The 20,537-nt window shown below is 39.9% G+C and overlaps 6 protein-coding genes across 6 annotated transcripts; 2 read left to right on the plus strand and 4 right to left on the minus strand.

Annotated features, from left to right (window-relative positions):
- Positions 1–579: 579 nt before the first annotated feature.
- Positions 580–2,038, minus strand: BDB00DRAFT_765665 (uncharacterized protein; the record flags this gene model as incomplete). Its single annotated transcript, XM_053119528.1, has 7 exons — positions 580–642; positions 733–789; positions 886–999; positions 1,083–1,155; positions 1,254–1,305; positions 1,391–1,794; positions 1,914–2,038. The coding sequence occupies 7 exons, from the start codon at positions 2,036–2,038 to the stop codon at positions 580–582; spliced, it is 888 nt and encodes a 295-aa protein (XP_052978572.1).
- An 894-nt stretch (positions 2,039–2,932) lies between these two features.
- Positions 2,933–4,295, plus strand: BDB00DRAFT_829234 (HSP20-like chaperone). Its single transcript, XM_053123929.1, has 6 exons — positions 2,933–3,160; positions 3,311–3,443; positions 3,526–3,574; positions 3,655–3,821; positions 3,917–4,015; positions 4,138–4,295. The coding sequence occupies exons 1-6, from the start codon at positions 3,081–3,083 to the stop codon at positions 4,159–4,161; spliced, it is 552 nt and encodes a 183-aa protein (XP_052978573.1). The 5' UTR covers positions 2,933–3,080; the 3' UTR covers positions 4,162–4,295.
- Positions 4,296–4,318: 23 nt separating this feature from the next.
- Positions 4,319–9,059, minus strand: BDB00DRAFT_829236 (uncharacterized protein). The gene is made up of 6 exons (XM_053123930.1): positions 8,719–9,059; positions 8,316–8,606; positions 7,818–8,092; positions 7,419–7,674; positions 4,984–7,334; positions 4,319–4,885 (listed from the first exon to the last, which is right to left on the minus strand). The coding sequence occupies exons 1-6, from the start codon at positions 8,849–8,851 to the stop codon at positions 4,619–4,621; spliced, it is 3,573 nt and encodes a 1,190-aa protein (XP_052978574.1). The 5' UTR covers positions 8,852–9,059; the 3' UTR covers positions 4,319–4,618.
- A 2,379-nt stretch (positions 9,060–11,438) lies between these two features.
- BDB00DRAFT_873572 (uncharacterized protein) lies at positions 11,439–12,470 on the minus strand (the record flags this gene model as incomplete). The annotated part of the gene is made up of 6 exons (XM_053127105.1): positions 11,439–11,487; positions 11,561–11,641; positions 11,711–11,784; positions 11,860–12,013; positions 12,083–12,378; positions 12,462–12,470. The coding sequence occupies 6 exons, from the start codon at positions 12,468–12,470 to the stop codon at positions 11,439–11,441; spliced, it is 663 nt and encodes a 220-aa protein (XP_052978575.1).
- Positions 12,471–13,899: 1,429 nt separating this feature from the next.
- On the plus strand, positions 13,900–15,700 carry BDB00DRAFT_873574 (uncharacterized protein; the record flags this gene model as incomplete). Its single annotated transcript, XM_053127106.1, has 7 exons — positions 13,900–13,929; positions 14,032–14,176; positions 14,343–14,640; positions 14,711–14,864; positions 14,940–15,163; positions 15,247–15,451; positions 15,674–15,700. 7 exons carry the CDS (start codon positions 13,900–13,902, stop codon positions 15,698–15,700), a joined length of 1,083 nt encoding a protein of 360 aa, XP_052978576.1.
- Positions 15,701–17,232: 1,532 nt separating this feature from the next.
- Positions 17,233–19,030, minus strand: BDB00DRAFT_939775 (uncharacterized protein; the record flags this gene model as incomplete). Its single annotated transcript, XM_053129326.1, has 7 exons — positions 17,233–17,309; positions 17,751–18,037; positions 18,121–18,201; positions 18,271–18,344; positions 18,420–18,573; positions 18,643–18,938; positions 19,022–19,030. The coding sequence occupies 7 exons, from the start codon at positions 19,028–19,030 to the stop codon at positions 17,233–17,235; spliced, it is 978 nt and encodes a 325-aa protein (XP_052978577.1).
- Between the last annotated feature and the right edge of the window lie 1,507 nt (positions 19,031–20,537).

The raw sequence follows: 20,537 nt of genomic DNA on the forward strand, positions 1-20,537 counted from the left end.
TTCGTCCCTACGAATACCTACACCATCTCTTACAACAATAGCCAACAGCAGCAACTATTTGCTCAGAATGCTGTAGCGGTATCTACTGTTATTAACAATACACCCAACTTTGATACCCATCCAACCCTCTATTCTGAATCACATATGATACCCCCACGGCTGGAACAAGACCCGGATTTACCTAGTGCAATATTACGCGAAGATTCCTGGAGCACAACTAATGGCTACTATTGATTATAAATATAAAGAAAGCTTTCTTAACATGTGACATTAGCTTAATAGAAAAATGATAGTGCCGCCTACTATGATGGAAGCTGCAATACAGCTATCACATCAAGTATGAAATTACTTAAATTGCTATCATACGCAACATGAATCGAGTACAAACATTGGCAAAGAGTAGTTTGCTAAACTCCTGTTATACACAAGTCATTCATTTGAAAATATTACTCAACAAATCTATTTGATATTGCTGTTTCATGTGCATTATCTAGCGAGACTAAGCTCCTCCACTTCGGGTTCCGTTCAATATCCCGCCTTTGATAAACGTGAAATATTAAAGAAGATAGTACTTTATAATTATCTAAAGCGACCTGGAATGACTGGGAGGCTGGAAGAGAGGCCGCCGTCTACAGCAAAAGCCTATTATCACACAGAAAACAACGACACATAGTCTTCATCAGTAAAAACAGGCACGCTATCACATAGTGTAAACAGTGTGCTGATACGTACCTGTCCATTGATATAAGATGCCTCCTCACTGGCTAAGAAAGCAACGAGTGTAGCAACCTAATATCATATACGCGTAAAATAGAGTCAATTGATGTCTCTAGATAATGAGCGTTATATCAGGACTCTTTTATGAGCCATAAACTACTATCGTACCTCCGCAGGAACAGCGTAACGCTTCAGAGGATTAAGTTGACCAAGTTTATGCGTAGTGCCTCTTGATTTAGCGAAATCCATGAGCGGTGATGTCATTCCGGTCTCGGTGAAACCCTGAAAGTATTTTGATTTGTTAGCGAGAAAATGCGTGAAAACCCCACATATTTACTACTCTCTATAATAGATAGTGCACATACTGGAAGGATGGCATTGGTGCGCACATTCGTTCCAGCATACTGGTATGCACTGGTTTGGCACAAGTTAATGACTCTAATGTTTTCACCACTCTATTAGTACACGTGTATTTTCTCGACTCGTAAATAACTACAGGTTGTATGAGGTTTGAAAGCTGATGAAACGATGCTTACGCTGCTTTCGATGCAGAATATTCTGGTGGAGCACCTGAGCGAAGACCAGCGACTGTAATATATATGTATAGATATATAATAGGTAGTAAATGGACTGTTAAAGAAGGAATCTTTCTAGGAAAACTGAATGCACATACCCGAAGCTGTACAAATAATCGATCCTCCTGAAAACTCTTTACCACCTTTTCCAGTTTCTTGCATGGCCGTGCCAGCAAATTTAAGAGCCAAAAACGCGCTCAAGGAGTTCACACGCAAGATTTTCATAAAGGATGCTTCGGTTTCATCTTGTAGTCGCGCATAAGGGGTGGATATACCTGCATTGGCGAAAAACACGTCGAGCCGCCCAAACTTCTCCATTGCTTCATTGATTACTCCAGTAACTCCAGCAGTAGATGCTGCATCTACCGTGCGAGCAATACAAATAACCCCCGGGTTCTGTTTTTCAATGTCTCGAGCAAGTTCTTTGAGATTCTCGTCTTGTAGATCCGTGGCGAAAATCGCTTTGGGGCCACGTTTAGCTAGAGCGTATACAGAAGCACGACTAATGATTATTGGTGGAAAGCGACATCGTTAGACATAATACCACGAAGCTCCTAGGAAGTGCAAATGTGTTCCTTTTCGTCATGTAGTGAACGGATGATAGACTTTTTGTTAACTTACCCAATGCCCCGAATTGAGTTAGCGCCTGTGACAATGCATACTTTGTCCTTAAGCGAAGGGCCCACCTTGGCCAAGTGCGCTGCAATCTGGCCGACGCGCTCGTTTGCAGTATCAAAAGAAGACATGGCTTAAGAAGTAGTAGAGAGAAGAAAGGATTATGCAGATTTAAAATACACACAGAATTACCAGGTCTTTTTGAAAACCTTCCCATTTTAGTCAGGAAAAGCTAGATATTTCACAACCTGGGAAAATTAGCGTTAAAGCTTCCCAGCTCCCACACGCACACTCCAAATAAGGAATCGCTAATTCATAAGTTTCGTTGTTACGTTGTACATATTTTTAGCAAGCCCGCATTATAAAATACTCGAATACGCATCATACGAGCTCTCGAGTCTTACGGTAACAAAGAGGTGCTACATTGTTGGCGATGTAGCAAGCTTACAAGTCTTCAGGTCTAGTTTAACCAATCCAGTAAGAGAAAATCAGAGCTTACTCATGTTGAGCCGATCGCTAAGACGACATAAAAGTTCTTTAATCGAGAGGTATAAAATCGGGAACAATCTGAGGCTGTCAAATGGCAGAATATTTGATAAGAGCGTATGGTAGGGGTAGCTCAAAGACGATCTTCTTCCTCTTCCTTCGTATGATAACAAGTAGCAGTAAGTCTGAGAAGGATCCTTCAGTTTACCTTTTTGAATGGTTATTATCGTGATGCATCTAATTGGCTTGAGAAGGATACCACCTGTAAGTATTTGATCGTTTATCGCATAGCACGACCGGGAATGATATAGTGTAACAGAACTTCTTCTACAATAAAATACGTTGTAAGAAGTCTATTCGAGATTGAGATAAAACCACTTTCGTTTAATGATTTAGGCGAAAAAGCATTGACAGCAACAGAGAAAAATTATCTAACCGCTGTTATTATACACTTCATTACTTACTGACATTCTACCGATGGATGGTACTTGATTTGCACAGGCAAAATGAGCCTACCAAAAATTTGGCGGTTTGAGCGGTGGATTATTCCTTAAGACTCGCTCGAGCTGTCAAAGTTCAAATCGTAAAAAGTCGCCCCGTTCCACCTTGTTTTTTTTCGGATTACCGATATTCTCTTTTTCCTGCACTTTCTACAAGATGTCTTCGACCGAAAAAAGCTACGATGACATGACACCTGAAGAACGCGAGGTGCACGATAAGGCACAAAAGGAGCGTGAAGAGGCAGAGCAAGCCGAATTACCGTACAAGTACGTGCTTGATGTACCATTTCTTTATAATGTTTTACCAGTTCGTTCCCCCTCCTCCCTTTGCCCTAATGAACAAGTTCTTTTGACAACGCACATTTGGCCGCCCTTTTTAATTTTTGTTTGTTTTCCCCCATTTATTTAAAATCAAAGGTGGCGACAGACTTTGCAAGATGTCGATGTGACGATTCCAGTTCCCAAAGGAACACGTGGACGCGATCTTCAAGTGGAATTAAAAAAGAAGCATATCAAGGTGGCGCTAAAGGGCCAGCCTGCTATCATGGAGGTAAAGCTTATTTGGCTGAAGGGATTGAAAAGTACGTAAAAGATGTAATATATGGGCTAAACAATTCTTTCTGCTGTGATAGGGCGAATTATGTAAAGAGATCAAGGTGGATGACAGCACTTGGACTATCGGTAAAGAAGCACATCTTGCCCCCCTCGGAAATAGAGCTCAGGAACTCTCTAACAGGGTTATATATATATTCGCTATTTAGATAACCAAGAGGAAGTACTTGTACATTTGGAAAAAGTTAACCAGATGACTTGGTGGGAGAACGTGGTCACTTCGGCTCCCAAGATTGATACCAAAAAGATTCAACCTGAAAACTCGAAATTGGATGAATTGGATGGTGAAACCCGTGCTATGGTGGAGAAAATGATGGTAATTGCCGCCAAAGGATATATGAATTTTCAGAATGCAGTGTTTGTGTATTATGCAAATTATCTAACAATAAATGTGGATGTTTTTTTTTGTAGTTTGATCAGCGTCAGAAGGCCATGAATCAGCCAGATAGTGATACGCTTCGAAAGCAGCAGGTGTTTGAATCGTTTAAGAACCAGCACCCAGAAATGGATGTAAGTCTTTTTTTTTTGATTTGGTAGAGCGAGATGTACCAGGAATACGAATACTCTACCACTTGATAACTATATTTCCGTGATCTCATTGAGGCTAACTAAATCTCTGTTAAATCTTACAGTTTAGCAAAGCACAGTTCCAGTAAAGGCCTACGTATTGTGTGGGATATGATGTGATTGTAGTGATCCTGTTTTAAGTTTCCTTTACAGATTTTCTCAATAAAAGATAAGTAAAAGAGTAATAGGACGAATGTTATAAAATTACGTAAAAAAAGAACATTCTTCGCCACAATTATTATATTTAAAAAAACTGGTACAGAAGGTGAGAAAGAGAGTATTTTGAAAATGTATATGTAATATATATATATATAGAGAGAGAGAAAAAGATTGTGGATTTACAAAAAGAAAAACAAAATGTAGAGCGAGTGGAGTGAGAGGAGTATCTGTGTAAACAATGCGAGGAGTTCTTTTTTTGGTTCGTGGAGGAGTGAGGAAAACGCTAGGAGAAAAGTGAGCTTCAGAAGGATAAATAGAGAGAGAGAGAGGAAGATGGAAAAAAGTGTAAATAGTAAAGGGAGGAAAAGAGTTATTAGAATTATTAACTTATTGGTTCCGGAAGTATGGATGTTCCAGTAAGCTAGATGCATTGCCTCGCTTGGTAGGATCACGAGAAAGCAGCATCTTGATCAACTGTCTTGTCCGAGAATCCGGAATCTTACGCTCCAAGTTGGGGATATACAGCTCCTTGTGCTCGTTCCATCGGAGACCGTTGTTTAGGATAGGCGTCGAAGGGGATGGATGTGATACGAAATGCAAAATCGTTTCATCCTTGATGCTGCTTGCAAAAAGTGCGTGCTTGGTTTCCAATTCCTATATATCATACATTTTCTAGTTAGCACTTGCCTGGTAATAGATTTACCCCCCCCTACTGCCTTTTCACCTAATTTTCAAAGAAGGTCTGAACTTACGTAGATGACACAGCCAAGGGCCCAAAGATCCACACTTGGCGTAGCTACCACACCATTTGCACCTTCAAGGCCATAAGTGGTTGCACGAGCGACTTCGGGAGGACAGTAGCGTGGCGTTATGACACCTACACATTCCTCGCCTATCGTACGGCTTGCTTCAAAATCAATCAATTTCCACGGTCCGCCGGCGAGATGCATAATGTTACTTGGTTTCAAATCACAAAATGCAACGTCGCGCGAATGACACCATGCCAAACATTCGACAACATTGCTTGCAATAGCACGTGTCTGTTCACGCGTCCAACTATGCTTCTCAGATCGTGCGCGTCGAATAGCAGAACCCAGCGTCTCGTCCAATCGCTCAAGCACAGTCGCGTACTTGATCTTGTCGTCATCATCGTTGCGTGGCTCGTCGGGTAAGGTGCTCAAGTCATAATCGTCGTCATTCGAATTATCATGATCGTCATTGTTGGATCGTCGTGGCAACGGTGTCCGGCTTTCGTCTTGGATGGTCAGTACTTCGAGTAGTTCAGCGACGTGGGATGATTTAAGTTTGATGAGCGTTCGGCATTCACGTTCCCAAGCTTCGCGTCGACCAAAGGATTTAATGACAACGTTCTTGTGCGTGTCGTCCTTGTCAGCCTTGTCGACAAACAAGACACTGTTCATTGGACCGATAATGGGTGGTGTAGATTTGTCGATCTGGTAACGTCGTGGAAGCATGCTGATGAGCGGGTTCAGCGCGTTGAATCGATTTTGCTGTTCTGTGGTCAAGTCGTCGTTACTGTTGTTGTTGTTAAGAGGCGATGAAGATGAGCGCGGTCGATCACTGGAGTCATGATTCGTATCTTCGGTCGAATTAGTGCTGCTGTGTGTAGGTGTACCGGTCGTTGCACGTGGTGCTGTTGAAGTTGCAGCCTCGCTCGACGTAGCAGCACTGCGTTGTTCGTCTGCGTTTTCATAATTATTATTGTTACTATTGTTACTATTACTGTTGGCGTTGTTGTTGCTATTGTCGATGTGACCGAGAGCAGCAAGCATTTCGAGTGGACTAACGGACTCGTAAATGTTCTCCTGGCCTTCACCACCGACTGGCTGAAATCGTTGAACGGATCCACGGTTGTTTTGGTCTTCTGGATCTGGCGTGACGGGTCGTGCTACGGGCACACTGCTCATGTTGGACGACGGGTACTGATGATGTGTAAGCGGAACATTACGGCCATCATTATTGCCGTGGGTTGCGGCGCTTGCTGTTGTTGTCGTGGCTAAGCTGAACTGTTGACTTGCTGGTGGAATATAGCGAATGGGTCCTGTTGGACCATGGGCTTGAAAGGATACAGATTCACCATTATCGTCTTCCTGACTCTTGCGCACATTATCTTCACCGTGTGTCGCGTGCGTTACGACCACTCGACCATCGTTCGTTGACTCGTCGCCGTTCACTGCACTCGTTGTATTGTTCGTCTGGATGCTGCGTAATACTTCCATGCTGCTGCTCAAGGGAGCACCGGCGCCTACGGTCGCAGTAACCGACGTAGGACTTTGCGGATTGTAGTGTTCAATAGTAATACCGTTTCCTTTGGACGCCATTCGTGAAGCAGGCACAGAAAACTCGTTGGGTTTCTGTGAAACCACTTCGTTGGGTGTCTGTGCGCTACGCAGTTCGTTGGAAGGAATCAGCAATTGCTTACTGGCGTGGGCTGAGTCGCGGAAGCTGCGTGTGCCATTGGAATAGGTGGCATGATCACTTGCGCTGTCGGTAGGTGACGCGAGTTCTTCCAGTACACCTGTCATGACCCGATCTGTGTCACCGAGCTCCGATCGGACGCCCATGAATGAATCATGATAACTGAGTGAGCCGGTCATGGCTTTTGAGACGCGCTTACGACTGGGGTATCCTCCTGCTGCTGCTGCTAATGCTGCACCGTCCATCATGTCGTAGGACGATCGTGGATAGTCATTAACATCAGTGCTATGACAATCGTTTGTCCAATAGTGGGGATGGCCGTTGTAATACTGCACATCGTCAGTTTTCTCCGAACGATTGTCGTCGTCTTTTTCACGTTGCTGTTTCCGTTTGCGTCGCCATAAGAAGAACAAGATGGCTGCAAGTAAAAGAACGCCGCCAACGGAACCCACGACAGCGCCAACTATAGTTGCAATATCGCTGTTGTCAGAAGGATCGCCGTCGTCTCCATTAATTTGACCGCCGAAGCCAGTGGTGGGGATACGCGTCCAGCTCCACGCTTGCAGGTCGAGTGCGTACATGTTGGAATCGTTGGTGGCACTGCCACCCCATCCACCATAGATGTAGATTTTTTGATTGGTGCTATCAAGAACTGCCGTGTGACCTACAAAATTTGCAATCGCCCCCTTGTCAATTAATCAACTATAAATGGAGTGTCGACACTTTTCTGCGGTAACAAGCATTTTACCCATTCGGGTGCTGGGTCCTTGATCTTGGTTGGCCATTTCCTTCCGTTGCCAAGTAAAGGTGGGGTAATTGGAAGCGTCGAGGACCCACACGTTGGAGTCAAAAGGGTCGGCAGTACCGCCACCGTAAACGATCATCTTGTCCTGCATGCAGTTGGCAGTATGCAGTCGGCGTGCTCCTATGGGGCCACCGTCTGATGATGTGACAGTTACCTGCAAGTTCCATGCTCGGGTGCCTAGATCGTATATAACAACATTCTATAATACATACATAAGCGCTTATGTGAGTCGAGCAGTCCAGTGTGATATCCTACCCACCTCGAGTGTGCGGAAGGTAAGGAGAGAAGGATGGATAGCCACATGATTTATTATTTATATCTTTTGGTCCAATTGTAACGTACCGCAGTTGCAGCATTCCCGCTACCAGTCGACGTGCCGCCAAATACGACGAGACAGTTGCACGACTGGATATAGCATGTCGAATGACCAGTAATGGCTTGTCCGTTAGAGCCAGACGTCCATGCAAACGAATTGGCGTCGAGTGTGTATAGACTGTTTTGAACGGCATTGTCTTGCGGATAGCCGTTGGTGTCGACTGAAGTGCCGCCATAAGTATATACGGTGTTGTTGACAGTAGTGATTGCAAACTGTGCAGCACGTCCCGGTGATTCAGTGTCTGCATTGTAAAGAATAATTAAATGTTATTTTTAGCGGCATATCCCAGTTTTCATAAGACACGTTTAGCAAGGGGTGGCGGTATGTGTCTTTCTTTTTTGGAGCGAGGTGTACTTGTGTGTGTGTGCTTTGTTAGGGGATGATATCAGAAAAAGAGAGAGAGAAAGAGCAGCTAGAAAGGGGGCTTGTGTGTGAGAGAAACAGAGAGAGAGAGCGCGGCTTACTCGAAGAAGGATAGCTCCAAGACCAGCTGTTGATATCAAATTTTTGAAGCATCCCGGCAGATCCGCCCTGAGTTGTGTTTCCCGCAACGACGATCATTTGGCCAGAACTGGGCAGTTCAGTTGCTCCGATATAGACTTGAGGAAGCATATCCTGTTGATGGGCGAAATTGTACCAACTTCCATTACGAGAATCCCATATCCACACACTGTTCGATCCCTCTACTTGGCTATTGTAATTTTTACTCGTGTCTTCAGACCCGCCATAAAGAATCACATAAGGATCCAGGAATGCTGTAGTAGTAGTAGTAGTAATAGTAGTAAAAGTGGTCATGAACTTGTTCTCCTTCAATCTATCGCTTTCGTCATTGGGTTTATTTGCGTTTATTCTTTTCGTTTTTCTTACCAGCCGCATGGCCAGCTCTCCATGGCACGTCAGTTTGAACATTTCCCAGTTGCGCGTTGACAATGCTAGTTCTAGTTGTAGTTAGGAGAGCCAGAAACGTCCACCACAGTACGACCGGGTGCTGACGAAACATGTAGGCTATTGAAAGTATTGGAGTATTGGATAAATAGTGGTTGTGAAAAAAGAGAGAGCAAGAGGAAAAGTGGGAAAAGAGAGGAAAAGAAGCAAGAGAGAAAGAGGAGAAGCTAAAGAACAATGGCTGCTGTTGCTGGCAGGGGCATCTGTACTTACCAGCCAAGTCTGCGTGTGTGAGTGCTATTTCTCTACTCTGCTGGAAAGCCTTCAATGGTGGAAGACGGTAATGTGGGGCGGAGTTGCTTGCTTTTTTTTTTTTTCGCCAGTGTGTAACGATCGAGATGAGTTGCCATTGGCAAAAATTGAAGTCGTCTCAGTTGCACCAAAGAGAAGCGCGTGTTACCTGGAACACACAAGAAAACTGTAGCAATCTCTCTCTCTCTCTCTCTCTCTCTCTTTTTGATCGAAAAAGGCCATGCAACCGGTGCACATGCAGATGGATGCGTTGCACATTACATAAGTGATCTCTTGAGAGAAGAATACAGGAGAGGGGCCTATTGTGATCCAACAATATCTATATATAATCCATTATCCCACCCTCCCCAAACCCTCTTTCTCTCTTTGTTCTCCTAGAGCAATGCCCTCCAATAGCGCCCGCCTTCCATGCATTCTTTCTCTCCCTGAATTTGGGTATTCACTCGCTTGCTTTTGTGGTTAAAGCAATTGCTGGTTTTTTTTTCGCACCCGCCATCTCTTCAGTTTACCGAAACGAATGCATTTTCTTTCTTGTCACACCCTAATGATATCAATGTTCCGATAATATATCTCTTCTTTTTCTCTATTAACGCTTTGTACCAGACGGTGTCTATGTATATATGCTAACCCTGTTGTTGCCATTGCTTGTTTGCTCCATCATCTATCCTGAACGATGCTATGCTACCTTTATTTTCCCAATGTTGTCATCGTCATTTTATAAGCCAAGATATATTAGCTGGTAATCGTTTAAGACAAGAAAATTTAAACTAAAATGACATACAAGCAGTAAGATTCGCGTGGCGACTAAAAAATTGTATTAGCATGACAATTAAAATATGCAATGCAAAGATTAAACATGAAAAAACAAAAACAAATGACACCATAACAAAAACATGGATGTACAACGCGTGAATGTTTATCCACAGCACTAAGTATCTCTATTTGTTTTCGCACTCGTGACAATTAGTAGAAGAGTCCTGATTGGGAAAACGGGAGAGAAGAGTGGAGGGCAAATTGCTTTTCTTTGGCTTCTCGATTGCTCGTGCTCTCACGCGCAAGCGCACACACGCACGAACGCGCTCATATCTTGCTGAGTATACAGTATGTATATGGATAAGAAACAAATTTTCTGTCATTTTGGGTTTCGCTCTATTAAATTGATGGTGCAACGATCACCTGTAGAGAAACACAAAAAAGAAATTTGTGTGTCCGTGTGTCTGTAAAGATATGCCTCTTTTTAAATCAACCTCATCGTATTCTAAACAAGGCAGTTGTAAGTTTAGATAAAGTGAATGTACTTACAGAAAGATTTCACGGTTCCTTCGTAAACAAAGTACAGCATCGTTGTTTTAATCCAACGTATTTTCTGGCAACTTAACCAGGGAAATATGCTATTGCGTGTCTGATCACTCTCCTTTTAATATTCGTACACTTTTTACTCTATGATATTGAGGAGTTCCTTGGATATAGCTTGACTGTTTGTATATATGTGTATGTAGAAACTCATACATGAAACAAGAATAGCTCAACAAAATGGTATATCACGACGTATATGGGATGTATAGCAGCAATGGATGAAATCGAGTTTGTTAAAAAATATAAACAAAAGATGGATGGGTTATGATGAGATAAAAAGATACAGTTTTGACAGCGAAAAAAGAATACAATATCAGCGATGAAAAAAGGTACAAGATGAAAAGATGATACAATAATACTGATGATATAAACGAGGTACAAATGGTGGTAAAAAAAATGGTATAAAGATGAGAGCTTGGTAATGATGTTAATCTGCTCGTTGTCGTTTTCGTGATGCTGGTTGTGGTGATGGGAGGAAATTCGAAGGAAGACACCAATGATTTCTTCCAGTTGATAATGTTATTGGCCGCATGGTATTGTTGATCAAGTCAAGGGTCTGTTCCATCATTTCTTTACCGATGCACGCACGATTCAATAACGGGTATAATCTCGATACCAAATTGCTGTTGTTGCTGGGAAATTCAAGTGGGTCGGCTCTTCTGATTATTGTGATAAAACCCTTTGGAATACTGACATCCGATAAGGAGACGCAGCCACCTAAATGAAGACATTGGAAAAAATACTTTCGGTAACTCATAGCATTCTTCTTATGACATGTGGCGGGAGTAATACAAACCTGAAATACTGTATCCAATCACATGGGATTGATGCAGAAGGTTAGGGCTGAAAGTCGCCAACAATAACATATCGCGCAATACAATAGGCATCTTGAGAAAGCTATCGCGCATCTCCTTTGTTTAATCCTTTGCGGCACCTATTTCTGTGCAACCAAGCTCGATATGACCACAGTTGAAGAGCGTATCCACTCGCCTTCCCATCTTTTGGTTTGTTATTGGCATTATGGATGATAATTGTCAGTCTTGGTTCACCGAGCTGGCATTGGCTTCACTAGACTTCTCAGTTCTATAGAATACAACAAAAAAATCAGTTTCAGTGCTCATTTTTCTGTTCATGTTTATATTAGTGATTGACTTACCCCTTTGCCAAGATGGAACTTCCTTTAAAAACTGTAGCGAAAAAATCAAAACAACGGTACAACTGGTCCGATTCAATCAAACTACCAATATCAAATATCCCAGTTTCTAAAAAGAGACTTGCTATATTTTGTAGCTCGGTCGACAATCACACTTTCAATGTTTCTTTGGTAGGATCGGTGATTTCAATGCTTCTTGCATACTTGAACACCTCCGCACCAGTTTTCTATAACATATAATAGTATTAGTATTCTATCATCATATTCTTTGTTTCTTTATTTGTTTGCTTATATGTACATACCAATTCTTTAAGACTCTTGAAGCATTGTTCAAGTTCTTTCGGTACACCACAAGGCAAATCGCCACCAGCACCACGTATTTCGTCGAGGTCTTCTTCACTGAATACAGAACTCCAGTTTTTATCCCCCAAATCTAGGATCAAAGATTGGGAAGGACTGAGAAATGGCAAGATTAGCTGGTAAATCCAAAACCCAAAACTACGCATAATAGATTTTTTTGCTTACTGATAATACTCGCATCCCAACGCAAACGCCATAACCTTTTCTTCTACAGAAATTGGTTCAACATCATCAACTTCTGCTTGTCGCATTGTGGCATCTAAGACCCAGAAATCATCTTTATGAAGCTTTTTGAAATTTTGGAGCTTCTCAGTCAATGTGATTTTGTCTGCAGCAGTCAGTTTGCTTTTCAAGTCTGGAGGAGAAGTCGATGACTGTGGCAAAGAAGGTAATGATGACTCTTCTGCTTCATCACCTGCCAATTGTTGTTCAATACGTTTCCATGAAACATTTTCATCTCCCTAGAAGATATCAATGCATTAGTCCGTGTTTAATATGTATACCTGCGTAAAAAAAGAAAACAGATATAGTAGTTGACACTTACTATTGACATTTCTAACGAAGCCGCCGCTTCCTTTACTAATCAAACATATGTTCTTTTTGTCATTTCTGATAGAGCTAGAAACAATGTCATGTTCTAAATGGTCAATGACGTTTTGAAGTCTGACCGACTTCCCGCGGTTCTTGGCCTGTAATAAAAAAGCTTTTGTAGCTACCACATTGAAAGATTAATAAGCACTAAATATTACAATACAAAAAATTGAATTTGAAATTGTATCACTGGTAACTACCTGTGATGAAAGGGGATGTTCAGTTGCCATGGGAATCGCGACGGAAAAGAGAAAGTGGAAAGGAGAGTGAAAGGAAAAAATTCGGTTACAGCAGCTGTTTTGCAGGCTGTTTAATAGTTTATTAATTTTTAATTTATTTTATATATTTAGTTTTTAAGTTTTATTTTTAAACAATAAAGAATGATCAATATAGTTAGGGGTGGTCAGAGAATATCTTTGATTTTTGATGACGTTGGTAGCTGGTCATTGAGACGGTAGTCGAAACCCTAGAATAATGGTAGTTATTCTAAACACTTGTCTACAAGTGCCTCATGAACAGTGCTCTTTGGAGAAAAATTGTTTTGGCGTACATTTGTTCACACACACATGGATAAACATTGTCTCTTTCTCTCTCTATCATTTTTGCATATCTCTTGGCTTGGCTAAGTCAAGTCGTTTCTCACGTTTTGTCACATTCTATTGTTGCTCAAGTTACAAAACTAGGAATGCAAAATCTTATTGTATAAAACTAAAAAGTGTGACGTTTGCTGCACGCCAGAAGCTTGCTGCAATTTCGCATATCTCATCGGAAGTGGGCGTTTTACACTTTTGTCGTTGAGTATACAAAACCTAGAAGCCACTTTGTACTTGTATTGTTGCATTGTATATATTGGGGGTATTTGGGGAGATCTCTGGACCTCCTCTTATATAGGATTTTGCATTCGATCCCAGACAGGGCCAATTATTCTTTGCCTAAGGAATTATGTCTTGGCCAGATGGCCTTCAATTGTAAGTGGGAGGGGATTTTTTTGATTTTAGACAAGCAATTTTGAGTTGCGGGAATGGAAATCTCGCCCTTAGAGCTTTCGGCTACGGCTCGAGTAATTTCACAGATGGGCAGACTGAAATTCACTCATAGAACACTGTTCATGAGGCACTTGTAGGCAAGTGTTTAGAATAACTACCATTATTCTAGGGTTTCGACTACCGTCTCAATGACCAGCTACCAACGTCATCAAAGATCAAAGATATTCTCTGACCACCCCTAACTATATTGATCATTCTTTATTGTTTAAGAATAAAACTTAAAAACTAAATATATAAAATAAATTAAAAATTAATAAACTATTAAACAGCCTGCAAAACAGCTGCTGTAACCGAATTTTTTCCTTTCACTCTCCTTTCCACTTTCTCTTTTCTGTCGCAATTCCCATGGCAACTGAACATCCCCTTTCATCACAGGTAGTTACCAGTGATACAATTTCAAATTCAATTTTTTGTATTGTAATATTTAGTGCTTATTAATCTTTCAATGTGGTAGCTACAAAAGCTTTTTTATTACAGGCCAAGAACCGCGGGAAGTCGGTCAGACTTCAAAACGTCATTGACCATTTAGAACATGACATTGTTTCTAGCTCTATCAGAAATGACAAAAAGAACATATGTTTGATTAGTAAAGGAAGCGGCGGCTTCGTTACAAATGTCAATAGTAAGTGTCAACTACTATATCTGTTTTCTTTTTTTTACGCAGGTATACATATTAAACACGGACTAATGCATTGATATCTTCTAGGAAGATGAAAATGTTTCATGGAAACGAATCGAACAACGATTGGCGAGTGATCCAAACAACACAGCTTCCAGTTAAGTCTTAGCTGAGCCTAGTGAAGCCACAACATCTGAAGCAGAGGGGACATCATCATCATCATCATCATCGCCATCGTTGTCATCATCTTTGTCATCATCATCGACGTCTCTTGCTGCATTTAAAACCAAACTCACTGCCGCGGACAAAGTCACATTGACTGAGAAGCTCCAAAATTTTAATAAGCTTCATAAAGATTATTTCTGGGTCTTAGATGCCACAATGCGACAAGCAGAAGTTGATGATGTTGAGCCAATTTCTGTAGAAGAAAAGGTCATGGCGTTTGCATCACAATGCGAGTATTATCAGTAAGCGAAAAAATCTATTGTGCATAGTTTTTGGGTCTTGGATTTACCAGCTAATCTTGCCATTTCTCAGTCTGTCCCAATCTTTGATCTTAGATTTGGGGGATAAAAACTGGAGTTCTGTTTTCAATGAAGAACAGCTCGATGAAATACGTGGTGCTGGTGGCGATTTGCCTTGTGGTGTACCGAAAGAACTTGAACAATGCTTCGAGAGTCTTAAAGAATTGGTATGTACATATAAGCAAACAAATAAAGAAACAAAGAATATGACGATAGAATACTAATACTATTATATGTTATAGAAAACTGGTGCAGAGGTGTTTAAGTATGCAAGAAGCATTGAAATCACCGATCCCACCAAAGAAACATTAAAAGTGTGGTTGTCGACCGAGCTACAAAAGGTAGCAAGTCTCTTTCTGGAAACTGGGACATTCGACATCGGTAGTTTGATGGAATCGGACCAGTTGTACCGGTGTTTTGATTTTTTCGCTACAGTTTTTAAAGGAAGTTCCATCTTGGCAAAAGGGTAAGTCAATCACTAATATAAACATGAACAGAAAAATGAGCAGAAAGAATGCACTGAAACTGATTTCTTGTTGTATTCTATAGAACCGAAAAATCAAGTGAAGCCAATGCCACGTCAGTCAACCAAGATCGCACATTATCAGCTATAAAGCTGATAGCAAACCGAAAGATGGAAAGACGCGTGGATATGCTCTTCAACTGTGGTCATATCGAGTTTGGTTGCACAGAAATAGGTGCCACAAAGGACCAAACAAAGGAGATGCGCGATAGCTTTCTCAAGATGCCTATTGTATTGCGCGATATGTTGTTGTTGGCGACTTTTAGGCCTAACCTGCTGCATCAATCCCATGTGATTGGATATAGTATTTCAGGTTTGTATTACTCCCGCCACATGTTAGAAAAAGAATGCTATGAGTTACCGAAAGTATTTTTTCTAATGTCTTCATTCAGGTGGCTGCGTCTCCTTATTGGATGTCAGTATTCTTCAAAAGGGTTTTACCACAATAATCAGAAGAACCGACCCACTTCAGGAGGTTAACTTTAAATATTATAATTTACAAGAATTTAAATTTTTTAAAAAAAATTTAGATATAGGAAAATATTTTTATTAAAAAAATTAATTTCTCAGCTAAAAAGACTTGTCTTGGTTGAAATAATTAAATAGTAAATCTTAAATATTTAATAGGGGTGGGTGTAGTAGGACAAGAAAATCTTCGATTTTTGAAGTCCTAGCTGGTCTTTCTGAAAGAAACCTAATATGATGGTAATCGTATATTAGAGAGTTAATAATAACTAGTAAGTTATTAATTAGCTCTCTCAGTTTTCCAGCAACAACAGCAATTTGGTATCAAGATTATACCCGTTATTGAATCGTGCGTGCATTGGTAAAGAATTGATGGAACAGACCCTTGACTTGATCAACAATACCATGTGGCCAATAACATTATCAACTGGAAGAAATCATTGGTGTCTTCCTTCGAATTTCCTCCCATCTCCACAACCAGCATCACGAAAACGACAACAAGCAGATAAACATCATTACCAAGCTCTCATCTTTATACCATTTTTTTACCACCATTTGTACCTCGTTTTCATCATCAGTACCTTTTTTCATCGCCAATATTGTATTCTTTTTTTGCTGTCAATACTGTAACTTTTTTTGCTCATCATGAAACCCATTCATCATCCTGTTTACCATCCATTGCTGCTATACATCCCATATACGTCGTGATATACCAAAACGAATTATAACAATCTTTAAGTGGGATCACCCATATTGCTAATTAAGCTTTTATATTGAGGAGCTCCTTGGATATAGCTTGAGACTTTTTGTATATATGTGTATGTAGAAACTCACACATGAAACAAGAATAGCTCAACAAAATGGTTATTAGTATATCACAACGTATATGGGATGTATAGCAGCAATGGATGATAAATAGGATGATGAATGGGTTTCATGATGAGCAAAGAAAGTTACAGTTTTGACAGCAAAAAAAGAATACAATATCAGCGAGGAAAAAAGGTATTGATGATGAAAACGAGGTACAAATGGTGGTAAAAAAAATGGTATAAAGATGAGAGCTTGGTAATGATGTTAATCTGCTTGTTGTCGTTTTCGTGATGCTGGTTGTGGAGATGAAGTATAAATAATATCTATAATATTTGTTATAATAAATAACAATATTATAATATTTTATTATACTGTCAAGCGTTCAAATAAAAATCTAACTTTGTTGTTTTTAAATGAACTGGGCGTCGTCGTACCTCCTAGCCTGTTTTCCCTCAAACATAATAGTTAAGATTATCTCTAAGGGTTGAGAATATTATAGGGTTTGAGAAATTATTTTTTTAATTAAAAAAATTAATTTCATCACTTATTGTAAACACTTTAAAGCTATATTACTTATAGTTTTTTACATATTTATAATATCACTAAAAGCATAACACTAGGGGTTACCCTCCGATGGGAGGAAATTCGAAGGAAGACACCAATGATTTCTTCCAGTTGATAATGTTATTGGCCACATGGTATTGTTGATCAAGTCAAGGGTCTGTTCCATCAATTCTTTACCAATGCACGCACGATTCAATAACGGGTATAATCTTGATACCAAATTGCTGTTGTTGCTGGAAAACTGAGAGAGCTAATTAATAACTTACTAGTTATTATTAACTCTCTAATATACGATTACCATCATATTAGGTTTCTTTCAGAAAGACCAGCTAGGACTTCAAAAATCGAAGATTTTCTTGTCCTACTACACCCACCCCTATTAAATATTTAAGATTTACTATTTAATTATTTCAACCAAGACAAGTCTTTTTAGCTGAGAAATTAATTTTTTTAATAAAAATATTTTCCTATATCTAAATTTTTTTTTAAAAAATTTAAATTCTTGTAAATTATAATATTTAAAGTTAACCTCCTGAAGTGGGTCGGTTCTTCTGATTATTGTGGTAAAACCCTTTTGAAGAATACTGACATCCAATAAGGAGACGCAGCCACCTGAATGAAGACATTAGAAAAAATACTTTCGGTAACTCATAGCATTCTTTTTCTAACATGTGGCGGGAGTAATACAAACCTGAAATACTATATCCAATCACATGGGATTGATGCAGCAGGTTAGGCCTAAAAGTCGCCAACAACAACATATCGCGCAATACAATAGGCATCTTGAGAAAGCTATCGCGCATCTCCTTTGTTTGGTCCTTTGTGGCACCTATTTCTGTGCAACCAAACTCGATATGACCACAGTTGAAGAGCATATCCACGCGTCTTTCCATCTTTCGGTTTGCTATCAGCTTTATAGCTGATAATGTGCGATCTTGGTTGACTGACGTGGCATTGGCTTCACTTGATTTTTCGGTTCTATAGAATACAACAAGAAATCAGTTTCAGTGCATTCTTTCTGCTCATTTTTCTGTTCATGTTTATATTAGTGATTGACTTACCCCTTTGCCAAGATGGAACTTCCTTTAAAAACTGTAGCGAAAAAATCAAAACAACGGTACAACTGGTCCGATTCAATCAAACTACCAATATCAAATATCCCAGTTTCTAAAAAGAGACTTGCTATATTTTGTAGCTCGGTCGACAATCACACTTTCAATGTTTCTTTGGTAGGATCGGTGATTTCAATGCTTCTTGCATACTTGAACACCTCCGCACCAGTTTTCTATAACATATAATAGTATTAGTATTCTATCATCATATTCTTTGTTTCTTTATTTGTTTGCTTATATGTACATACCAATTCTTTAAGACTCTTGAAGCATTGTTCAAGTTCTTTCGGTACACCACAAGGCAAATCGCCACCAGCACCACGTATTTCGTCGAGGTCTTCTTCACTGAATACAGAACTCCAGTTTTTATCCCCCAAATCTAGGATCAAAGATTGGGAAGGACTGAGAAATGGCAAGATTAGCTGGTAAATCCAAAACCCAAAACTACGCATAATAGATTTTTTTGCTTACTGATAATACTCGCATCCCAACGCAAACGCCATAACCTTTTCTTCTACAGAAATTGGTTCAACATCATCAACTTCTGCTTGTCGCATTGTGGCATCTAAGACCCAGAAATCATCTTTATGAAGCTTTTTGAAATTTTGGAGCTTCTCAGTCAATGTGATTTTGTCTGCAGCAGTCAGTTTGCTTTTCAAGTCTGGAGGAGAAGTCGATGACTGTGGCAAAGAAGGTAATGATGACTCTTCTGCTTCATCACCTGCCAATTGTTGTTCAATACGTTTCCATGAAACATTTTCATCTCCCTAGAAGATATCAATGCATTAGTCCGTGTTTAATATGTATACCTGCGTAAAAAAAGAAAACAGATATAGTAGTTGACACTTACTATTGACATTTCTAACGAAGCCGCCGCTTCCTTTACTAATCAAACATATGTTCTTTTTGTCATTTCTGATAGAGCTAGAAACAATGTCATGTTCTAAATGGTCAATGACGTTTTGAAGTCTGACCGACTTCCCGCGGTTCTTGGCCTGTAATAAAAAAGCTTTTGTAGCTACCACATTGAAAGATTAATAAGCACTAAATATTACAATACAAAAAATTGAATTTGAAATTGTATCACTGGTAACTACCTGTGATGAAAGGGGATGTTCAGTTGCCATGGGAATCGCGACGGAAAAGAGAAAGTGGAAAGGAGAGTGAAAGGAAAAAATTCGGTTACAGCAGCTGTTTTGCAGGCTGTTTAATAGTTTATTAATTTTTAATTTATTTTATATATTTAGTTTTTAAGTTTTATTTTTAAACAATAAAGAATGATCAATATAGTTAGGGGTGGTCAGAGAATATCTTTGATCTTTGATGACGTTGGTAGCTGGTCATTGAGACGGTAGTCGAAACCCTAGAATAATGGTAGTTATTCTAAACACTTGTCTACAAGTGCCTCATGAACAGTGCTCTTTGGAGAAAAATTGTTTTGGCGTACATTTGTTCACACACACATGGATAAACATTGTCTCTTTCTCTCTCTATCATTTTTGCATATCTCTTGGCTTGGCTAAGTCAAGTCGTTTCTCACGTTTTGTCACATTCTATTGTTGCTCAAGTTACAAAACTAGGAATGCAAAATCTTATTGTATAAAACTAAAAAGTGTGACGTTTGCTGCACGCCAGAAGCTTGCTGCAATTTCGCATATCTCATCGGAAGTGGGCGTTTTACACTTTTGTCGTTGAGTATACAAAACCTAGAAGCCACTTTGTACTTGTATTGTTGCATTGTATATATTGGGGGTATTTGGGGAGATCTCTGGACCTCCTCTTATATAGGATTTTGCATTCGATCCCAGACAGGGCCAATTATTCTTTGCCTAAGGAATTATGTCTTGGCCAGATGGCCTTCAATTGTAAGTGGGAGGGGATTTTTTTGATTTTAGACAAGCAATTTTGAGTTGCGGGAATGGAAATCTCGCCCTTAGAGCTTTCGGCTACGGCTCGAGTAATTTCACAGATGGGCAGACTGAAATTCACTCATAGAACACTGTTCATGAGGCACTTGTAGGCAAGTGTTTAGAATAACTACCATTATTCTAGGGTTTCGACTACCGTCTCAATGACCAGCTACCAACGTCATCAAAGATCAAAGATATTCTCTGACCACCCCTAACTATATTGATCATTCTTTATTGTTTAAAAATAAAACTTAAAAACTAAATATATAAAATAAATTAAAAATTAATAAACTATTAAACAGCCTGCAAAACAGCTGCTGTAACCGAATTTTTTCCTTTCACTCTCCTTTCCACTTTCTCTTTTCCGTCGCGATTCCCATGGCAACTGAACATCCCCTTTCATCACAGGTAGTTACCAGTGATACAATTTCAAATTCAATTTTTTGTATTGTAATA

The sequence above is a fragment of the Zychaea mexicana genome, assembly GCF_025766255.1.
Source record: "Zychaea mexicana strain RSA 1403 chromosome Unknown BDB00scaffold_49, whole genome shotgun sequence".
Lineage (NCBI taxonomy): Eukaryota > Fungi > Mucoromycota > Mucoromycetes > Mucorales > Lichtheimiaceae > Zychaea > Zychaea mexicana.